General features: G+C 37.5%; 1 protein-coding gene across 1 annotated transcript in view; it reads right to left on the reverse strand.

Moving 5' to 3' along the window:
- The window catches only part of IQUB (IQ motif and ubiquitin domain containing), a 49,740-nt gene that overhangs the window by 3,362 nt on the left and 22,740 nt on the right, over positions 1-23,638 (reverse strand). Inside the window, exons 7-11 of the mRNA XM_021699346.1 lie at positions 21,755-21,930; positions 13,131-13,301; positions 10,439-10,615; positions 6,814-7,062; positions 528-713 (exon numbers count right to left, since the gene is read on the reverse strand). Of these exons, the coding sequence (XP_021555021.1) occupies positions 528-713; positions 6,814-7,062; positions 10,439-10,615; positions 13,131-13,301; positions 21,755-21,930 (959 nt within the window). The remainder of the gene's footprint in view (positions 1-527; positions 714-6,813; positions 7,063-10,438; positions 10,616-13,130; positions 13,302-21,754; positions 21,931-23,638) is intronic.

Raw genomic sequence — 23,638 nt, forward strand, 5'->3', positions numbered from 1 at the left:
TTTCCATTTAGAGCACAAGATTATGAGAAAAATTTGAGAATTTAGTGTGCTTTTTAGGCAGACTCATGATGGTTAATCAAAGAAGGGCAGATTCTAGGTTATATAATATCTATCTGGTATTTCATTTATTCATTCAACAAATACTCACTAAACCCCTAGTCTGTGACAGGCACTGGTGTAGTTTATTAAGAGATATAGACATGAATAAGCTAAATAAAATCCCCGCCCTCATGGAATTTACCATGGAATGACATGCTCGAACTTGCTATTATTAGCAGAGAGGGGAATCAAGTTTAGATACTTGTAAGATGTTTGCATCTCTTATCTTGTCTTTTTCTGTGCCTTAGCTTCCTTTTAATTTTAATCTCAGCCATACATACCATCCACACATTTTGTTACTGTTATTCATTCTGTTTCTTAATCCAATGGAAGTATGTAAATTATTCATGGAATGTAGTAAAAGGCAGTCAAGTTATCCTCTAATATTTTCAATGATTAAATTAATTCCTCAAATTCTACTTTCTTACCTCTTCAATACTTGTTAGCTTGAGATGAGCAACACCTTCATCTTTGGTAAGAAGAATGCAGTTCCAGGGGGACCATTCCAAGGACTTATCCCACCTGACCATGACCAGATCGTTGAGATCCTTCCAGGCACTGAGCACTGACTGCGATGCCCAGATGTTCTCTACCAGGTACTGAATATCTTGTAGCTGCATGTCGAAACAAGTTTGAAAAATCATGTTTTCTTCTAAACATAACACTTCTTTAAGATTATTCTATTACTTGAGGAAAGAATCACATTGAGTATATGTTTAAAAGAGAAACATTATTCATGAAGTTTTTAGTGCTTCTTACAGCTTATTTTTTGCCAAATCTCTGCTCACTCTGCCCAAGCTACATTATCAGTTTCACAGTCATGATTGCATCTTTAACCCAGAGAAAGCTGCATGTATTTCTTCCAGTATGCTAATTTTACCTTACATGTAAATGGTATTCAGTGCTTTTCAAAATGTATTTGCCACTATCCTTATCCTTATCCTAACCCTTATCCTCAGGGTTATTGTAGGTCATTTTTTTTCCACTTTACGAATGAAGAAACTGAGATTTGATAAAGATTAAGCAATTTGCTTAGTGTTATTAAAAAGACTGTTGTTTTAATGAAAAAAGAAGGAAAATGGGGGAAATGAAGTAACGGTTTAAAAACTTTTTTTAAATCGGAGGGGGAGATGAACCATGAGACACCATGGACTCTGAGAAACAAACGGAGGGTTCTAGAGGGGAGGGGGATGGGGGGACGGGTTAGCCTGGTGATGGGTATTAAAGAGGGCATGTATTGAATGGAGCACTGGGTGTTGTTTTTTTTTTTAATTTTATTATGTTATGTTAGTCACCATACATCATTAGTTTTTGATGTGGTGATCCATGATCCATTGTTTTCATATAACACCCAGTGCTCCATGCAGTACGTGCCCTCCTTAATACCCATCACTGGGCTAACCAATCCTCCCTCCCCCTTCCCCTCTAAAACACTGTTTGTTTCTCAGAGTCCATAGTCTCTCATGGTTCATCTCTCCCTCCAATTCCCCCCCCAATTTTCCCTTCCTTCTTCTAATGTCCTCCAAGCTATTCCTTATGTTCCACAAATAAGTGAAACCATATGATAATTGACTTTCTCTGCCTGACTTATTTCACTTAGCATAATCTCCTCCAGTCCCATCCATGTTAATGTAAAAGTTGGGTATTCATCCTTTCTGATGGCTGAGTAATATTCCATTGTATATATGGACCACATCTTCTTTATCCATTCATCTGTTGAAGGACATCTCGGCTCCTTCCACAGTTTGGCTATTGCAAACATTGCTGCTATGAATACTGGGGTGCATATGGCCCTTCTTTTCACTACATCTGTGTCTTTGGGGTAAATATCCAGGAGTGCAATTGCTGGGTCATAGGGTAGCTCTATTTTTAAATTTTTGAGGCACCTCCACACTGTTTTCCAAAGTGGCTGTACCAACTTGCATTCCCACCAACAGTGTAAGAGGGTTCCCCTTTCTCCACAACCTCTCCAACCTTTGTTGTTTCTTTCCCTGTCCGTTTTTGTCATTCTAACTGGTATAAGGTGGTATCTCAGTGTAGTTTTGATTTGGATTTCCCTGATGGCTAATGATGATGAACATTTTTTCATGTGTCTGTTAGCCATTTGTATGGCTTGTTCAGAGTAGTGTCTTTTCATATCTTCTGCCCACTTTTTGCTTGATTATTTGTTTTTTGGGTGTTGAGTTTGAGAAGTTCTTTATAGATCTTGGATACCAGCCCTTTATCTGTAGTGTCATTTGCAAATATCTTCTCCCATTCTGTGGGTTGCCTCTTTGTTTTGTTGACTGCTTCCTTTGCTGTGCAGAAGCTCTTTATCTTGATGAAGTCCCAAAAGTTCACTTTTGCTTTTGTTTCACTAGCTTTTGGAGATGCATCTTGAAAGAAGTTGCTGTGGCCGATGTCAAAGAGGTTATTGCCTATGTTCTCCTCTAGGATTTTAATGGATTCCTGTCTCACATTGAGGTCTTTCATCCACTTTGAGTTTATCTTTGTGAATGGTGTTAGAGAATGGTCAAGTTTCATTCTTCTGCATGTGGCTGTCCAATTTTCCCAGCACCATTTATTGAAGAGACTTTTTTCCATTGCATGTTTTTTCCTGCTTTGTCAAAGATTATTTGACCATAGAGTTGAGGGTCCATATCTGGGTTCTCTATTCTGTTCCATTGGTCTATATGTCTGTTTTTGTGCCAGTACCATGCTGTCTTGGTGATCACAGCTTTGTAATATAGCTTGAAATCGGGCAACGTGATGCCCCCAGCTTTGTTCTTCTTTTTCAACATTTCCTTGGCGATTCAGGGTCTTTTCTGATTCCATACAAATTTTAGGATTATTTGTTCCAGCACTTTGAAAAATGTCATTGGAATTTTGATCGGGATGGCATTGAAGGTATAGATTGCTCTGGGTAGCATAGACATTTTAACAATGTTTATTCTTCCGATCCATGAGCATGGAATATTTTTCCATCTTTTTGTGTCTTCTTCAATTTCTTTCATGAGTGTTTTGTAGTTCCTAGAGTATAGATCCTTTACCTCTTTGGTTAGGTTTATTCCACGGTATTTTATGATTTTTGGTGCTATTGTAAATGGAATCGTTTCTCTAATTTCTCTTTCTACAGTTGCATTGTTAGTGTATAAGAAAGCAACTGATTTCTGTGCATTGATTTATTAATTTGGGTCCTTTCTCTTTTCTTTTGGATAAGTCTGGCCAGAGGTTTATCGATCTTATTAATTCTTTCAAAGAACCAACTTCTAGTTTTGTTGATCTGATCTACTGTGTTTCTGGTTTCTAATTCATTGATCTCTGCTTTAATTTTAATTATTTCTCTTCTAATGCATGGCTTAGGCATCGTTTGTTGCTTTTTCTCTAGTTCTTTAAGGTGTAGAGTTAGTTGGTGAATTCGGAGTTTTTCTATTTTTTTGAGTGAGGCTTGGATGGCTATGTATTTCCCCCTTAGGACCGCCTTTGCAGTATCCCATAGGTTTTGGACCGATGTGTTTTCGTTCTCATTGATTTCCATGAATTGTTTAAGTTCTTCTTTGATTTTCTGGTTGACCCAAACATTCTTGAGCAGAGTGGTCTTTAGCTTCCAAGTGTTTGAATTTATGCCAAATTTTATCTTGTGATTGAGTTCCAGTTTTAGAGCATTGTGGTCTGAGAATAGGCAGGGAATAATCTCAATCTTTTGGTTTCAGTTGAGACCTGATTTGTGACCCAGTATGTGGTCTATTCTGGAGAAAGTTCCATGTGCGCTCGAGAAGAGTGAGTATTCTGTTGTTTTAGGGTGGAATGTTCTGTAAATATCTATGAGGTCCATCTGGTCCAATGTATCATTTAAAGCTCTTGTTTCCTTGTTGATTTTCTGCTTAGATGATCTGTCCATTGCTGAGAGTGGAGTATTGAGGTCTCCTACAATTAACGTATTGTTATCAATATGACTCTTTATTTTGGTTAACAGTTGGCTTATGTAGATGGCTGCTCCTATGTTGGGGGCATAGATATTTACAATTGTTAGATCTTCTTTGTTGGATAGACCCTTTAAGAATGATATAATGTCCTTCTGTGTCTCTAATTACAGACTTTAGTTTAAAATCTAATTTGTCTGATATAAGAATTGCTACCCCAGCTTTCTTTTGAGGTCCGCTGGCATGGAAGATGGATCTCCATCCCTTCACTTTCAGTCTGGATGTACCTTTAGGTTCAAAATGAGTCTCTTGTAGGCAGCATATGGATGGGTCCTATCTTTTTATCCAATCTGCAACCCTGTGCCGTTTTATGGGAGCATTTAGGCCATTCAAGTTGAGAGTGATTATTGAAAGATATGAATTAATTGTCATCATGTTGCCTGTGAAGACGTTGTTTTTATAGATTGTCCCTGTAAATTTCTGTTGTAGATCACTCTTGGGGTCTTTCTCCTTTTATAGAAGCCCCCTTAATATTTCTTGCAGGGCCGGCTTAGTGGTCATATATTCTTTCAGTTTCTGCCAGTCATGGAAGCTCTGCATCTCTCCATCCATTCTAAATGAAAGCCTTGCTGGATAAAGTATTCTTGGCTGCATGTTCTTCTCATTTAGTACCCTGAATATGTCTTGCCAGCCCTTTCTGGCTTGCCAGGTCTCTGTGGATAGGTCTGACGTTATTCTGATGTTCCTCCCTCTGTACGTAAGGAATCTCTTCCCCCTAACTGCCCTTAAGATGGTTTCCTTGGTTCTAAGATTTGCAAGTTTTACTATTACATGCCGGGGTGTTGGTCTGTTTTCTTTGATCTTGGGAGGGGTCCTCTCTGCCTCTAGGACGCAAATGTTTGTTTCATTCCCCAGATTAGGGAAGTTCTCAGCTATGATTTGCTCAAATACATCTTCTAGCCCTCTCTCTCTCTCCACTCCCTCTGGGATTCCAATTATTCTGACATCGGAATGCTTCATGGTGTCACTTATTTCTCTGATTCTATTTTCATGGATTCTGAGTTGTTTTTCACTGTCTTCCTCTTTTCCTTTTTTATCTATTATATTGTCTTCTAGGTCGCTTATTCGTTCTTCTGCCTCAGTTACCCTAGCTGTTAGATTATCTAGATTGGATTGGATCTCACTGATAGCATTTTTAAGTTCTGCCAATTCAGCTTTCATTTCTGCCCTTAGAGACTCTATGTTGCCATTAATTGATTTCTCCATTCTAGCCATTGTCTTCACAATTGCTAGCCTGAATTCCATCTCCGACATCTTGGTTATATCTGCATCCATTTGTAAATCTGCAGCATAAGTCATAATCTCTGCGTCTTTTCTATTTTGGGGGCTCCTCCTCCTAGTCAGTCTGTTGATGGGTGTTTGAGGGAATGTATACAGTCCAAATGCTTGACCAGAACCCAAGCAAGATGCACCTGTTTTCTTGGGACCTTAGGGTTGCTGGCCTCTTGTTTTCCCAGCCTATCTTCTGGGGGAGGGGCCTGCCGCGCTGTTACTCAGGCAACCCTGTTTGGGCGGAGTTGCCCTGCGCCCCTGTGGCGGGGGATGGGCTCAGTGGGAATCAGGCTTTGGGGCTTTTGTTCTCTGGCGCCTTTCCCTGGCGTCTTTCCGCGTCTCTTCCGCGAGTCAGAGCAGAAGAGACCGTTTCCAACCCTCTGCCTCAGAGCAGAGAGACCGTAGTCTGTTCTTCAGTGAGCTCTCCAGGCCACACCGTCTCCATTTCTGTCCGTGCTGCTATAAACTGCAGCGTCCTGGGTTGTGCGCCCCTCCGCCACGCTCCCAGTCCTGCCTCCAGGTCGGGGCACATCTCTGCCCTTTGTGCTTCTAAAACCGCCAGCCACCCCCAGTTTGCAGGCGCGACCCCGCCGCTCCGGGTTTCTGCCCCGAGGGCTGCCCTAAAGTCCTTTCCCTGCTGCTACTGGTCTGTGAGTCTGTGCCCCGTCCCCAGCGCGCGAGGCTGTCGCTCACCAGTGGTGTAGGATCCCCACGGCCAGGCACCCTCCCACTCCCGTTTATCCTCTGATATCTGCCCGCGGAATCACTGCTCCCTGCTTCGTCCTCGAAACCAACCGCCTGCGATATTCTGTTTATAGAGATCCGATCTTCTTACATCTCAGGCTGGTTTCATGGGTGCTCAGAGTGGTCTGGTAGATATCCAGCTCAATTCCGGGGACCAGTTGAAATAGGGTCCCCTACTCCTCCACCATCTTTCCTTCCCCCCAGCACTGGGTGTTATACGCAAACAATGAATCATGGAACACTACATCAAAAACTAATGATGTAATGTATGGTGATTAACATAACATAATAAAATAAAAAAAAAACTTTTTCTTTTAATCTAAACCAGAGTAGCTAAAATTCTTGAAATGTTTTTTTTTTTTTTTAAAGATTTTACTTATTTGACAGAGACACAGTGAGAGAGGAACACAAGCAGAGGGAGTGGGAGAGGGAGAAGCAGGCTTCCCGCTGAGCAGGGAGCCCGATGCGGGATGCGGGGCTCGATCCCAGGACCCTGGGACCATGACCTGAGCCGAAGGCAGATGCTTAACGACTGAGCCACCCAGGCGCCCCTTGAAATGGTTTTTTATCACGAGGTCTGTATAGACTTAAAATTGCCAGAGGGGCAAACTTCACAAAGTATAAGCATAAACAAAGGAACCATTATTTTAAAAGGTTTCTGTGGGAAAGCAGGAATCTTTTCTGTAAAATCAGTGAAGAAATTTCATCCATGATTGGCAACCCTTACTGATCATACCTGCATCAGGAAAGCAATTTTGGAATCATCTTCATAATCAGCTTCTGAATAGTAGAGCCGCTGAAGTAAACATTTGTACTTCAAAAATGATTCTCTTTGTCGAGTCTCATTGTCAAGGTTAATACAGTGACGACACCGGTATATGCGGTGTAAGGTGGATGAGACGGCAAACTCTGTGGAAGGCAAATAGAGCTGGCAACCGTGGCAAAAGTAAATCTTCTTATAAAACTTCAATGGGTCTTGAGGGACCTAAATAGTAAAAAACAAAAAAAGTTACAAAAGTCAGGCTAAATACTAATCAACCGAAGCACTGAGGGCTAACTTATCTTAGAATGAGATAAAAAGTTGGTTAATTTTTAAAGTCCTATTTCCCTTAACTTCCTATTCTACACAAAATTTAAATTTCAAGCAGTATTCATTTATCCTGCCAAAATGTTAAGGAATCTGTATTATTTTTAAAAAGAATTTAGATTTTTGGTGTCATGCTATATTAATCTTACAGGCTAGATTCAAATATAAGTAAAAGCCCACTAAACTAAGTGTTTTTCTCATTTCATTTATCTTAACACTAAATTTGGATTGACTCAAAGATCGATATCCAAAACTTGAAACTCTGCATCATATAGTGGTTCTATTTTTAATTTTTTAAGGAACTTCCATACTGTTTTCTGTAATGGCTGTATCAATTTAAATTTCAGAGAACAGAACACAAGGGTTCCCTTTTCTCCCTATCTTTGCCAACACTTGTTATTTCCTGTCTTTTTGATACGAGCCATTCTGACAGGTAGAAGAGGATATCTCATTGTGGTTTTGATTTGCATTTCCCGATGATTAGTGACATGAAGCATTTTTTCATGTACATGTTGGCCATTTGTATGTCTTCTTTGAGAAAATGTCTATTGAGATCTTTTGCCCATTTTTAAATTGGGTTAAAATTATTTTGCTATCGAGTTGTAGAATTTCCTTTTTTTTTTTTTGGATATTAACTCATCAGATATATGGTTTGCAAATATTTTTTCCCATTCTGTAGGTTGCCTTTCATTTTGTTGATTGTTTCCTCTCTGTGCAGAAGGTTTTCAGTTTGACACATCCCATTTGTCTACTTTTACTTCTGTCACCCTTGCTTTTGTTATCACGACCAAAAAACCATTCATTGCTAAGGTCAATGTCAACAAGATTTTCCCTATATTTCCTTTTAATAGTATTATAGTTTCAGGTCTTATATTTAAATCTTTAACCTATTTTGAGTTGATTTTTGTATGTGGTGTGAGACAAAGGTTGATTTTTTTGCATGTGGCTATCCAGTTTTTTCAACATCATTTAGTAAAGAAACTATCCTTTCCTCACTGTACATTCTTAGCTCCTTTGTGGGTTTGTTTCTGGGCTTTCTATTTTGTGGCACTGATCTATGTGTCTGTTTTTGTGCCAGTATCATACTGTTTGAACTATATAGCTTTGGAATATAGTTTGAAATCAGGAAGCATGATGCCTCCAGCTTTGTTCTTTGTCGAGATTGCTTTGGCTATATGGGATCTTTTGTGGTTCCATACAAATTTTAGGGTTTTTTTTTTTCTATTTCTGTGAAAAAGGCCATTGGAATTTTGATAGGGACTGTATGGAATCTATAGATCACTTTGTATAGTATGATCATTTTAACAATAGTAATTCTTTGAAAAAGATTTCTTAACTACAAAGTAAATGCCAAAAGCATGATCCATTTTAAAAATGGATAAATTCAACTTCATTGAAATAAAAAGCATCTGCTCTGTTAAAGATACTGTTAAGAGAATGAGAAGACAAGCTGCAGACTGAGGGAAAATATTTACAAATCATGTATCTTACAAAGGACTTATATATAAAATATATAAGGAATTCTCAAAACTCAGTAATGAGAAAATAAACACCTCAACTTTAAGAAGGGGGGGTCGTGGCAAAAGATATGTGCAGATACTTCAACAAAAAGTTATATAGATGGCAAAAAAAGATGCATGAGAAGATGCTTAATATTATATTCATTAGGAAATCACAGACTAAAATATAATGGAATACTACTATACATTTATTAGAACTCCAAAAGTAAAAACAGAGACTGGCAATACCAGCTGCTGACAAGGATGCAGAACTAGTGGAACTCTCACATTACCGTTGGGGATGAAACAGATGAAACTGACTTAGGTATAACCAAATAGTCAATTTTACCAAAGGTAAATTTAAAAACTGAATAAAATGGTATGTTATGTGAATGTGTAGAATATTAAAATCTATTACTGCAAATGTATAAAAGCTGAGTTAAGTATGTAGAGGACTAGAAGGTAGCTTGGGCAAATAAAACACTAATTTGAATAAGAAATAATATAATGGGCAATTTTTCTCTTGGAGTTTTGTTATATATTTATATTTTTTAAGATTTTATTTTTAAGTAATCTCTACACCCAATGTGGAGCTCGAACTTACAACCCTCAGATCAAGAGTTGCATGTTCTACAGACTGAGCCAGCCGGGCACCACTGACGTTTTGTTATATTCTCTTGCAATACAATTAAGTTTTAAAAATCCATTAAAGCGGCACCTGGGTGGCTCAGTCAGTTGAGCATCCCACTCTTGGTTTCTGCTCAGGTCCTGATCTCAGGGTCTTAAGATCGAGCCCCACATCAAGCTCTGGGCTCAGTGGGGAGTCTGCTTGGGATTCTCTCTCTCCCTCTCCCTCTACTTCTCCCCCTGCTTGCACATGCTCTCTCTCTAAAAATAAATAAATCTTTAAGAAATAATAAAAATAAAATAAAGATCCATTAAAAAAGAAAATATAAAAATTAATTTTATTTTTCTAAAAGGTTTGACCAAATACTGAGATCTTATATCAAAAAAGCAAAATAGATATTTAGCTGGCTTCTTAATAAATTATAACTTTAAATATAATCACTAGAATAAAACACTATTTAGAATTCTTTAGTAAACCACTCCTTTCCAAACTTTACTAAAAGTGTTTTAAATAGTTTTGGACAGTAAAAAGGCAATAAGATACTTTTCTTGGCTCTAGACAGCAAAATCCTCATAGAAGCCTAAGCCTGTTGGAGCTGGAAAAGGTAGTTTAATTCAAATACATGTTACATTTGAAGTTCTCTGAGGATATCTACACAGATCTGTTCAGTAATAACTATGACTAAGCAATAAGTCTTACAAGGAAACACAAACAAAGCACATGTAAAATCTCAGAAATGAAAAGTTTAACTCTCTCTGAGGCCTCATGAAGGAGGGGACCCATGAATTAAATGTCAGAAAATGAACAAGAGTTAGCTGAGTGGAGTAGGGAACAGCATTCCAGGTGGAAGTAACAGTATGTTCGAAAGCATGACAGGGTGAGAGGTCAGGATTGCACAGTGCAATATTCAGTTTGGTTCAGAGAGGAGGGAAGAATTCAAACTTAAAAATACAGACACAGAATAAGTTAAATGACTAAGTTTAATATATTGACATAAAAAACAATCATTCAAAAGAGATTTCACCAACAAGATGGTCTTCCACATGGACCCCAAGTAAAGCATTAAAGCAAAATTTGAATGTACTTCAATTTACTATAGCATCTCTCAGAATTCTGAGAAAGGAATACAGGAAAAAAAGTAGAGTACCTTAAGATGTCTTGCAACTTCTGGATTAAATAGAGGTGTTTTGATGTAATGAGAAAAGAGTGTTGCAATTCTTTTTCTGAGTCCTTCAAGATTATGATGTTTGACTCCTCTCATCATAAGGTCCACCTCTCTGTCAATCAGTTCTAGAATTTCCCGAGTCAGTTTACATTCATGTTCCTATACAAAACAAACATATTCAGTATAGAATTTTTAAAGTCACTAATTTAATTTTCAAAATTACCACCAAACAAACTGAAAACTATATTCCAAAAGAAAGAAATTCCAAAAGAAACTGGTAGGAGTGTACCAACAACTAATCTGGAAAAAAACTTGACATTATCTAGGAGAGCTTCAGATATGTGTAATCTACAATCCACCAATTCCACTCTTTAGAGTGCTTTAGAGAAATGTGCATATAGAATCATTGTTCACAAAAGTTCAAAATTAGAAACAACCAAATATCCACAAATAAATTGATGACATAAATAAGTGATGGCTTATTCATACAATACATATACTGATAGAATATCAAATGTATGGAAATGAGTAAACTACAGCTATATACAATAACAAGCTTAAATCTTACAAATTAATGTTGTTGAGCAAAAGCAGCAAGGTACATACATACACATAAGTAGCAAAACTATAAAGAAAATCAAGGAAATGACTGCTATGAAAGTCAATATTCTAGGGGATGAGAGGGTGAACTAGGATTATAAAGAGAAAGGGGGATACTCGCAATGTTGGCAATGTCCTGTTCTGGGGTCAGAGAAGGTTACATGGTTGGTGACTTCATATTTGTTAAATTGTGTGTGTGTGTGTGTGTATGTGTATAAAATACATTTTTTCTGCAAATTTGTATAATTCACAATTTTTTAATAAAGTCACAGAAATGAGTGTGGTTGAATAAGAAAGCCCCAAGTAGAAGTTAAGTGATTAAGGTAGGATTTATGAGTAGTAAAATAGAAGTAAGTTGATCTAATTGCTCAAGAGAGGATTAAAAGAAACACAGTTTGAATGAAGGAGTCAGAACGTGAAGGCAGTGTGACTGTAAAATAATGTTCTCCTGTACTTTTTAATACATACTTGGTAAAGCTAACTCAAGAGTCTATTATCAGGGGCCCTTGACCCTGAAGGCATATTAGAATGACCTGGGGGAGATTTTTAAAGGTTTTAAGATTGCCCTCATACTTGAGGATCTAATTTAACTTCTCTGAAATGGAGCCTAGATATCATCCCTTATTCATTTATTCTCATATTCTCTCTCTCTCTCTCTCTCTGTCTCTGTGAATCTTGCTCTCTCTTTCAAGCTCTCCAGATGATTCTAATGTGTACTCAGGTTTAAGAGTCCCTGGTCTCTCTTAGTAATTGTCATCAAAGTAATACCTATTATTCATTGAGGGCTCCCTATTTGTAAGCACTGAGATATATAGATTATATTTATTTATATTTTATAGATATATATTTACATATATACACACATATTTATAACCTCCAAGCAACTAATTTTACAAATGATGAAATTGATTTTCAGAAATGTTAAATAACTTATCTAAGATTATACAGCCTAATGAATAGATCCAGAATTTGAGTCATGCTTAAAGGCCTTAATCCTCCATCAAAATATTGTTAAATAAATGTACATGCAGATATATTAGGTTAAACATATTGTTTAAGATATGCACAATTTATTTTTTAAGCCTATCCTTTGTTTTTGTTTTCTATTATTATTATTGTTATTAACCAGGTTATGTTCCTAAAAATGTCAGTTAGGAGGATTTCTACTGTATTCCCTACCTGCACTCTTTTTTCCAATCTGGCTTTTTTAATGCCCACCATGGATATCATATTCATTTCCAACCTCTAGACCTCCTGCTTCTCTCTTTCTTCCTATCTCTATCTTCCAATGTTAGTCACTACACAAACATCTTTAAAAAGGTAATCCAGAACAAAGGCAGTCAACGCCTAATCGAGTCAATGCCTCTGTTCTCAAGATGAGGAGAAATGGGGGGGCCTGGGTGGCTCAATGGGTTCAGTGTCTGCCTTCAGCTCAGGTCATGATCCCCAGGTCCTGGGATGGAGCCCCGCACTGGGGAGTCAGCTTCTCCCTCTCCCTCTGCTGCTTCCCTCCACTCCTGCTCTCTCTCTCAAATAAATAAATAAAATCTTAAAAAAAAAAAAAAAAGATGGGAAGAAATACAAGAGATCTATGGAGACTTACCTCCCAAGAAGAACCATTTACTCAACTAAAGTGTCTTAAATCAATAAATAAAGAGAAAAAAATTAAAATACTCCAATGCTGCTTTAAAACTGCTAAAAATAAAATTTTCACTGGAAAGTGTCAAAATACATAGACAATTGCTGCTTTACTGAACTGAGTGGAGTATTAATTCCATGCTATATATTTGTATCCATTGCATAGATATGGGTATATTTATGTTTAGAATATTCATTGTGCTACATTTATATTTATTATGTATCATAATGTATAGTTTGAGAACTTTTAGATAAATATTAATGCATAAGCCACATCCTCCCCAAATTATACCAAAACAGTAGAGCTGTTGACAAAATAAATTCATATATATAAACATTGATTAATCATCTTTATAATTAATACAAAACAGTTTATTTTAGTATTCATTTTTTTAATTGATAGTGATACCTCAAAACTAAGAGAAAGTTAATATACCTTCACAGTATGTTTAAGCGTTAGGAGTACATCCAGCCTTTCATCTTGAGAGATATTTTTCAGCATAATGCATTTATAGATGTTCTGCAGCTCTCTGGCTCTGATGGTGAACTGTGTATCCATCTCAATTATTTTGCCACTAAATGTTCTCCATACCTTTGGAGCTGAACACTTAAAAATAATATAAGTTTATAATTATCAGTTAATTAAAGGTTAAAAAATAATTTTGTTACTTCTACTAAAAGCTACCTTAGTATCATGTGCTTTATGAATAAAAGTATCACTAAAACTTGAGGAAATTAATTGAAGAATTTGTAGACCATGGGAAAGTAAAACATTCTAGGAAAAAAGATATAAAAGAGCTATTTAGTCTGTGGAAGTGCAAACATTTCTACAGGATTCAGAATTTGCTACTAGTTTGTACTAATTCTTATGTTGAATGGCTTAATGGGTATATGGAATAACTCACTGCCCTTTGGGAAAGGCATGTTATTTGGAATGTTTAAAAAAAAGGATCTGCTTGGTTCAGTTATAATTTATAGAAATGTGTCTTGATCATGCTTTGCCAATTGAAGACAACTTTTGCGGAGCAATTGTTACAATCCTCAATGCATTAGACCTACAGATACTGCAAAATGGGACTCTGTGAGTTATGGTTTTGTTTCCAATAAACGTTAAGTCTATAACAAGTTCACAGTTCCTCACAAAGCAGGTGTCGATAGTCAAACTGCTATATTTAGCTATCTTAGCAGTGCTGTGGTCCCTGCCTCCTGATGATGGCTAATATTCTCACTCCCTATTTCCAGATCTGGCTTGGTGCCTCCCAACCTAGCCCACCCTATGAACTGAGGGTTAAAATGGCGATCCCAGGGTTCTGGGATCAAGCCCTCCGTCAGACTCACTGCTCAGTGGGAAGTATGCTTCTCCCTCTCCTTCTCTCCACTCGTGCTTTCTCTCTCATTCTTTCTCCAAATAAACAAATGTAATTAATTAATTAAATTAAACAATCAAATAAATAAATAAATAATAAATGGTGTTCACTTGCCCTGAAGCTCATCTGCGGACTCCTGGGCTGAGAAAGGAGATGGAGTGTGGAGTGAGACACCAGACACCACTGCAATCTTTAATGAAGATTAAGTCTGGCTTTGACACTGTTCCTGTTCCCTCTTACCAAGACTTTTTTTTTTTTTTTAGATTTTTTATTTATTCATTTGTCAGAGAGAGAGAGAGAGCACAGCAGAGGGAGAAGCAGGCTCCCTGCTGAGCATGGAGCCCGATGCGGGACTCGATCCCAGGACCCTGGGATCATGACCTGAGCCAAAGGCAGACGCTTAACCGACTGAGCCACCCAGGTGTCCCCTTACCAAGACTTTAAGAAAAGATGCATTCACCTAGAAATTTCACTGTGAAAACTCACTATTTTCTCTTCTTCTTTATGGTATAAAGCTGCTCAATTTCTTTCCCTGATTTTAATCTATCAGAAACAAGGCTATTTTGATCACGACTATTAACTGTCCAAATGCTGGATTTTTTTATAGGCTGAATGGTAATTGCTTTGGAGACCTGCAGTCCAATTTATGCCATACTTGCAGCCATTTAAATCTTAGATTTTATATAATTTAAAGTTTAAAGAGAAGCCCATGTATGGGAACAAATCATCAGGAATGCAGACTAGCCAAACAAAGAAATAATATAAGGCTGTATTTAAAATGACAGTTATCATGAGGAATTTTTAGTTGCAGCCTTAAATTACTTCTAAAATTTTTTACATTTCATATTAGCTAAATTACATTGAAAACTGAAAAGTACCATCTAAAAACAACTATATTTGATATGTTTTTAAAGTAATGGCAGCATTTTCTGATCAAAGCCAAAATAAGTGCAGTTCAGAGCTACAAATTTTCATCAGAAACTTTAGATTCTCAGTTCTAGTTTTAATTCAGCAAATGAGAGGCTGCAACCCTATAATTAATGTATATTCTTAAGGCGTAAATCTAATATTAAATAATGTACTGCTACTTAGCACACTGATAGAATTAACTAAAATTTATTAAGGATTATAAAAGGGAAATAGCTCAACAAGAAAGTATCTTGTAGAGGGGCCTGGGTGGCTCAGTCAGTTAAGCGTCTGCCTTCAGCTCAGGTCATGATCCTGCGGTTCTTGGATCAAGCCCCTTGAGACCCTCGTCAGCATGGAGTCTGCTTCTCCCTCTCCCTCTGCCACTCCCCCTGCTCATGTGCTCGCTCTCTCTCTGTCGCGATCTCTCTAACTAAATAAATAAAATTTAAAAAAAAGAAAATATTTTGTCATTTATTATCACTTAGAATAAGTAATAAATAAATAAATGTATATGTATTATATATTTTTATATATATTATATATGTATCTATATATATATTGTTCTAAATAGATACAGCCTTCCTTGGAGTAGGCCTCAGAGTGTTACCAAAGTTTAATGTTTGTTTCAAAGCTCCTTTTAAAAGTTTTAAGGAATAAGCAATCTTAGGCTAAGTTTCATATTGTGATATTTTAAAGTCTAACTAATATCTTAATCTTTCCACACAATTTTCTTCAGGGTGGTTCTACTAAATGCAATTTCCTTTCTTCCAGTAATGTGGACAGTACCTTTTGCTCTGCAGGTGGTAACTTACTTCATTTGTAATAATCCAAGTATAATTACCTTTTAAGGAAATGCCTAGTTCATCTACTAAATTGTATTTTAGCTGATAGACTGATTTAACTCCACCTCCCCTTCAAGTTTTTAGCCCCATATAATATAGTATGATGTGGTAATATCTTGGATTTTTTCCAAATATACTCAACATCCAAAACCTTCCCACCCTCCAATTTTTAACTCAAACCCTACCTTTCCATAAAAATTCTTAACTACTATGTTTTAAACCAATGAAATTGCTAGTATCCGAAGTGCTATTGTACTTGTAAACACACACACACACACACACACACACACACAAACACATACAAGTATGCAGCGTCTCTATTTCAAATCACTCAGGGCAATGAAATTTAAGTCCAAATTGTTCTAGAGTTATCTTGTCTGTTAATTTTATTTCTCCCAAAAGATTATAAGAAATAAATTTCTCATGTAGTTCTGTATATCTGATAGGGCCTACCATACTCATTCATTCATTCAACAAATATTGGTTGTGTTTACTATATATTAGTCAGTGTACTAGGCAGAGTAAATAAAATACTATACTGATTTCAAGAACTCTCAAATCTAATAATATGTAAAGATAAGAAAAGAAATAATTAAAATAAAGGGTAATTATGCTTGATGATTGCAGGTAAATAGGTAAGTAACCACAGGTTGCTATGAAGCAATTACTTGGTGAAAAGAAAATCGTGTCTAAGATGAAACCTGAAAAATAACCAGGAATTAGCCAGAATAAAGGGAACTGAGCGATATAATCAAAGAATTCTAGATGTGAAGTTTGACTTTCCCTAGTTAGCACTAAAAGATATAAAAAAATTCTGTTTCACAAAGCTGTTTTTATACATGGATGTATTTCTGCCAACACTGATAACCTGATCTTCATTCAGTTCTAAGCTTCTTTGATTTCAGGCCTTAAGGTATTTTTTTTTTTAATCTGACACAGGAACATGCGTCAACTTTACTTATTTCTCTTTCCTATTTCCTTTTTTCTTTGAAAGCTTTGGCTGTAATAAGAGATGTACAACAATCATGTTCTTAAATTGCTTCAGAAGACAGGAGTGTAATAAATTCCATTAAGCTGCCAGCAATTGAGCCAGGGCAGACTCCAGAGGAGAGAAACAGAAGAGCAGCAGGAAGACACGTTTCAAGGAAGGGAAGGTGGAGAGGTAACAAAACCCTTGAGAGCAGCAGGCTTCCACAGAAGAGAAGAAATGACTGCCCTGTGAAAGGAGCGCTTTATTCCTCCTAAATTCATACTCAGGTCCCCAAGGGCACGAATTAAGAAGCCTAGCCCCCCAAAAGCTACTGCGTAGTGATCAACTTCTTTTACACAGCAAAGGGGTTTTGTTCATACACAGAGAACACCCCTGTAAACTGCGGTGCTCAGAGAGAAGCAAAAATCCATTGCATTTTTCTATCCCACTAGCTGTTGGCCACCAGAGTTCAGGAGAGAAAAAAAACATTCAAATGACAGAGCTCACAAGGACTGCAGTTTTGTAGCTTGTGACTGTGAGAAGTGGTATGGGAATCAAAGAAATAAACGGCCTTGACTCTAGGGGAAATGTCTTGCAGAAATTCAAATTGTCTCTTTAACACAGTTTGGGTGAAGAGAACCCAAGATACATTAGAAACTGGCTGATGGTTTTTTATTCGAATTTCTTGGCCTGCCTTTTTTTCATCTCTGTCAGCTTGTGAGTTTTTAACATTTGATAACCTGCCGCCGAGGTCAATGTTTGATGGTTAAAATGACAAATTATTTAACTTTTATGGAGAATGAAGACTTAATATGAATCCATAATAGCTGATTAGTTTAATGCCTTGACTGGACTAATTGGAAATCATATCATTCATTACTCAGAGAAATTCTATGTTCAGGATAAGATTAAAAATAAAATATTAGTTCAGTAAACCACATAATATTTAGATACAATGAAGTTAAGCTAAAACCAAACATAAAATTTATTCTCCAAAGTTATTTCCAAATTATAGGAAAGTAAATATTTTCTTTATATATCTATATGTTATGGTGCTAAGTGTGGATCTTAAAGTCTGCATTATGGCTCTGGTTGTTAGTTTTGACATTTGGAAAAACTCTGACCTTGTCTAGCTTCAGGGATTAAGTATAAGCTACCTTTTCTTAATAATAAAAAACAAAAACAAACTGTAGGATAATAAGTTACTTCAAGTTTTATGAAATCAGCACTGTCTCCTCCTGAATATTAGAGACAATGCTAGGTATGGGGTAGGGGAGAGGTAGACAGGCCTAAAGAGGAATAGATATTGTAGAAGTATTTCCAAGGAAAGACTATAAAATCTATCTCTATTGTTTTCTATGATGTTTAGTATAGCATCCTATACAAAAAGTTGATTTAAATGAATTTAAATAGAATAACGAAGATTTTATAATTTACTGTAACAGGTTAAAAGTAGGCCAAAGTCACTGTTAGTCAATATTTTTAATGACTAGACTAATTAAGCTATGTAATGGATTAGGATCAACTTCAAGTGTAGCAGTTCCAACCTGTGGATGTGTTCTCCCTGCCTTATACAACATTTTGGTCAAAACGGAGGTAAAATTCCCTTGTATCAGCTAAAATGTCCATTTCCTCTAAATCTTAGCCTAAGGACTGGTGAGATTAACTGTATAAGCATTAACAAGAAGAATTTTAAATAGTTTATAGGACGGGTGCCTGGGTGGCTCAGTCGTTAAGCATCTGCCTTCGGCTCAGGTCATGATCCTAGGGTCTGGGATCGAGCCCCACATTGGGCTCCCTGCTCCGCAGGAAGCCTGCTTCTCCCTCTGCGGCTCCCCCTGCTTGTGTTCCCTCTCTTGCTGTGTCTCTCTCTGTCAAATAAATGAATAAAATTTTAATAAATAAATAAATAAAATAGTTTATAGGAAACAAAGCATCAGAGAAAGCCTAAGTAGGAATTCCTGTAGACATTCCAGCCTCAAATAAGGAAGGGTAGGTGTCACTTGTCTTCCCTGTCCACTGTACCTCAGAGGCCCCCAGCTCCTTCAAACATTCTGGATCTCTGCTGCCCTAAGTCCATGCTGTCCTCATTGGTAAGGTTAACAGTCAGACACATAAGGAACACAGTTCCTGGTGGTGAAGCCAGATTCAAGATAAAGAAACTTGCTAAAGGAATAAGTTTAGTTTGAAATATGACTCTGGAAAAGTATGAATATTATGCTTCCATCTTTCCTAGAATGAAGATGTTCAAGAACCTGAAATGGCAGTATCTACATTGCATAATTTCTTGATAATACCTGAAATATGAAATTACACAACAATTACTTCTGTTCCTTAGTTTTCCTCCCTGCCTTCCTCCACAAGCATTTAGTAATACTCAATGATAAGCACTGTGCTGGATATGAGGATACAGAGATAAAAGATAGCTCCTGCTTAAGAAACTCAGTATCTAGGAATGACTCAGACATGTAAATAGATATAATAAAAACTGACCATTATGTACTAAAACAGAAGTGAAACAGGGTCTCATGAAAGCGTATAGTGCAGGCTAGAGTAGGACGATCAGCAGACCCCTTCAAGAAGAAGGGGCGGGCGCCTGGGTGGCTCAGTTGGTTAAGCGACTGCCTTCGGCTCAGGTCATGATCCTGGAGTCCCGGGATCGAGTCCCACATCGGGCTCCCTGCTCAGCGGGGAGTCTGCTTCTCCTTCTCCCTCTGCCGCTCCCCCTGCTTGTGCTCTCTCTCTCTCTCTCTCTCTGTCAAATAAATAAAATCTTAAAAAAAAAAAAAAAGAAGAAGGGGCATCTGAGCTTGTTTTGAAGGGTGCGTAGCTAGCTACTAAGGAAGGAGGGAAAGGATGTTCCATGTAGAGGCGACACTGGATGCAAAAGCATGGACAGCACACGGTCTTTCTGAGGACGTGCAGGTAATTGAGCATAGCTGGAGCAGTGTGGCCACAGTGTGCAAGGAGAGATGACACTGAGACAACAGGACAGGTGAGGTGTGCTGGCAATCGATTATGGAAATCCTTCCTCCCTGAGGACAACAAGGAGGGGCAGGAGCAGAGCTGTGTTTAGTGAGGTCACTATGGCAGCGTAGGGATGACAGGAAGGTACTGTGAAGGGAGACTGGAGGCTGAGAGCCTAATTTGGAGACATAAAGTAATCCAAATGAGAAGGAAATCCACATTCAACTGAATCACTGTCAAGCTCACACACACAAGACCTGTCTCATGACAGCCTCTGAGGGAACATAGGGAAGCAAAAGAAAGGACCCGCTCCATAGCATCTCTTCAAAAGCCTCCCATCCTTTCATTTTCCAGCAGGATCACAAGGCATTCCTTATGAATGAACCTTATGAACCACAGATTAGCTGTGGTTCAAGTCTTTGCCTACTGGCCTGTTTGGGTACATGCAAGGTCATCAGGGGGGCCATGGCAGAGCCATTTCCCCATACGCAGTAGTGGTGGCTTAGGAGGAAATAAAGGATTGAGAAGATTATTAAAGTAATAGAACAAACTGGTCAGTGGTTGGATGGGATGTCAAGAATAATGCCCAGGTGTCTGCCTGAAATAAATAGATGATGAAACATTCATGAAGATAAATTATGTGAGTGCTACAAAACAGGATCAGTTTGGAGATGAGGGGCCTGGGAATGGTGAGATGATTTAATTTCAGTGTTGACATGTCAACTTAAGGTGTACTCTTGGGACACCCAGAGAGCAATAACAATAGGCAACTGGATATGTGATTTGGAAGCTCCTACGAGAGGTCTGGTCTGGACCTGCAGGGAGTTCCAGGCTGTAGGTAGTAAAAGCCACAAGAAAAATTGAGATCAAACAGGAGAGTATATTAGTAAAATGAGAAGAGGGCATTTGTAGTATCAAAAAAACATGGCTTTTAAGAATGAATGCTCTCAGGGGCGCCTGGGTGGCTCAGTTGGTTAAACGACTGCCTTCGGCTCAGGTCATGATCCTGGAGTCCCTGAATCGAATCGAGTCCCGCATCGGGCTCCCTGCTCAGCAGAGAGTCTGCTTCTGCCTCTGACCCTCCCCCCTCTCATGTGCTCTCTCTCTCTCATTCTCTCTGTCTCAAATAAATAAATAAAATCTTTAAAAAAAAAAAAAAAAGAATGAATGTTCTCAAATAACAAGAACCTTACAACTAGAGTCACTATAGGCAAAGATCTTGAAGAACACTATCCCTTTTCTTCTTGTGTCTGGGTTGGCTTTTAATTGTCTGGAAAGATCAGGTTTACAAAAGGAGATTTGGTCACTATGGAAACAGGCTATGCAATCAATATCAAACAGGCAGTTTCAACACAAAAAGATAATTAGTTTTTCCCTTAATTGTATGTTTTCATGGTTTTCAATAATCATATATGCTTTTGATCAGAAAGTTCTAGTCAGTTAATGACCTGGTGAGCAAAAGCAAAAACACTAGTCTATAGCTCTTTTCCCTGGGTTGCTTTCTATGAGGCATCCTAAACCCAGACATTTTGTGACTTCAATAACTCTCCATTTCATCAGGGTGTGCAATTCATCTAACTTCCACAGCCAGCCTAAAGCTAAATGAACAGTCACAAGGAAGGTATCTTTATTTTTTCCTTCATGGCCAAAACTTTTCAGTTAAGGGCACGTATTGAATGGAGCACTGGGTGTTATACACAAACAATGAATCATGGAACACTACATCAAAAACTAATGATGTAATGTATGGTCATTAACATAAGATAATAAAATAAAATTTAAAATATATATATATACCTAAAAAAAAAGAACATATTAATTTCATGTTGTCAACTGTTAGTCTAGGCCACAGTTAAAAGTCTAAAACTGTATCAGAAAAAAGAAAAACACACACACAAAATTTAAACATGCAAATTCATACAATGTAAGTCTCTTCTTTAGTTCATTATTCTACATTTTTAAACTCAGGATACATTCTTTCTTAAATAATTGTTACTTTACTAACCTTATCCAAAAAAGCTTGTATCAATGCTTCCCGGTTTGCTATATATGCGATGTATCTATGCCTCCCAATGGAAGCAATTATCTGGGTCTCTTTTTCCAGAAGTTCACACAAAGCAGCTTTCCTTTCAGCTCCAGTGAAAGACTGGTTAATGCGGGCAAATTCTTCTTGCTGCCAGACTAGAGGAATAACATGAATCACTCTTGCGTTTTTAAAATCCCACACCTTTTCAGAAAATTTATTACCATCGTATCCTGACAAACAGTATTTTATGTCAATTTAAATAAAATTATACACGAATATAAGCATTCATACTGTACACCTGACGTATGAAAAAATAGGATAAAATGGAAGCTGAGAAACTTAAAGCAATAAAATTAGAGTCAAACAAAGAGAAGCCAAAGGAAATCAGCTCAGGTAATGTCAAATTATGCATCCAAGTAAGCACGTGCTCTCCCCAGGATTGAAAAATATATGGTTTGGGTTTGTAGCAGCCACGAACATGTTATTTAGACCCCCCTTCAAGAGAATACCTGCTTTTGCTACGTAAGCAAAATAAGGCAGTCAGAGAAAGACAAATACCATATGATCTCACTCGTATGTGGAATTTAAGAAACAAAACAAATGAATAAAGGGGAAAAAAAAAGCGGGGGGGGGGTGGCGGCAAACCAAGAAACAGACTCTAGAGAACAAACGGATGGTTACCAGAGAGGAGGTGTGTGGGAGGAGAGGGAAACAGGTGATGGGGATTATACACTTATTGCTGGCTCATTTGGTGGAGGCTGCAACTCTTGATCTTGGGGTTGTGAGTTTGAGTCCCACCTTGGGTGTAGGGCTTACTCAAAAAAAAAAAAGAAAGAAAGAAAGAAAAAGGAGTATACTTATGATGAAAAAAATAAAACAAAATGATAAAAAAAAAGAATAACTTCCCTCAGGAAGATACCCCCCCCAAAAGAAGATACACAGAGGGTAACATGTTATTTCCTTCCTGTGTGTGTGTGTGTGTGTGTGTATACATAAATGTGGTTAATATTTTGATATATATATATTTCCCATATATATATAAATGTGTTAACTATTTTGATATATGTGAAAATACCTATCACTGAATTGATTTTTACCTTTCCAGCTAAATTCCCCTGTCAGATGACTCAAAGTTCTTAGTTTTAAAAATAATGATTATTGTTTTTCTTAAAGATTTATTTTAGGGGCACCTGGGTGGCTCAGTTGGTTGAGCAGCTGATTCTTGATTTCGGCTCAGGTCATGATCTCAGGGTCCTGGGATCAAGCCCCACGAGGGGCTCTGTGCTCAGCCAGGAGTCTGCTTGAGATTCTCTCTCTCCCTCTGCCCTCCCCCTCCCTGCTTTCCCCCACCACCCCCACCGCCCCGCTCATGCTCTTTCTCTCTCTAATAGTTGTTTCTGGTCTTCTTCTGTTATAACCACTGCCTTTGATGATATCTAGTTTTAAAGCTTTATCAAACTCTTTCTTCTTCCTCTCAACTTTCAATTTGAAATCATCCTGATCAGGCCAAGGACATGCCAGTGATATTTTTTATAAGAATCCACTCTGTCCCTTACTGGGAATACACTATTCAGACACTGCACAGCTTCGTCTGTTCAAAAAGAAGATTTTTAAATTTAAAAGCTAAATTGTCTTCAGCAAAAGGGTTGTAAATTTAAGGGCTAAATTATGTTATGAAAGTCCAGGAAATCTATGATTGATGAGTTTATCCTTTAAGAGTAGTTCTCCCAACCAAAAGAACTTTAAAATTTGACAAAATCCATATATCCAAAGGCAGCATATGAATGAAGAGAAAAATTGCTTGCTTGTGGAAATAATAACTGAGAATATTTATCTCATGGGATTATATAGATGTTTCCAGAA

The sequence above is a fragment of the Neomonachus schauinslandi genome, chromosome 12, assembly GCF_002201575.2.
Source record: "Neomonachus schauinslandi chromosome 12, ASM220157v2, whole genome shotgun sequence".
NCBI classification, from domain to species: domain Eukaryota; kingdom Metazoa; phylum Chordata; class Mammalia; order Carnivora; family Phocidae; genus Neomonachus; species Neomonachus schauinslandi.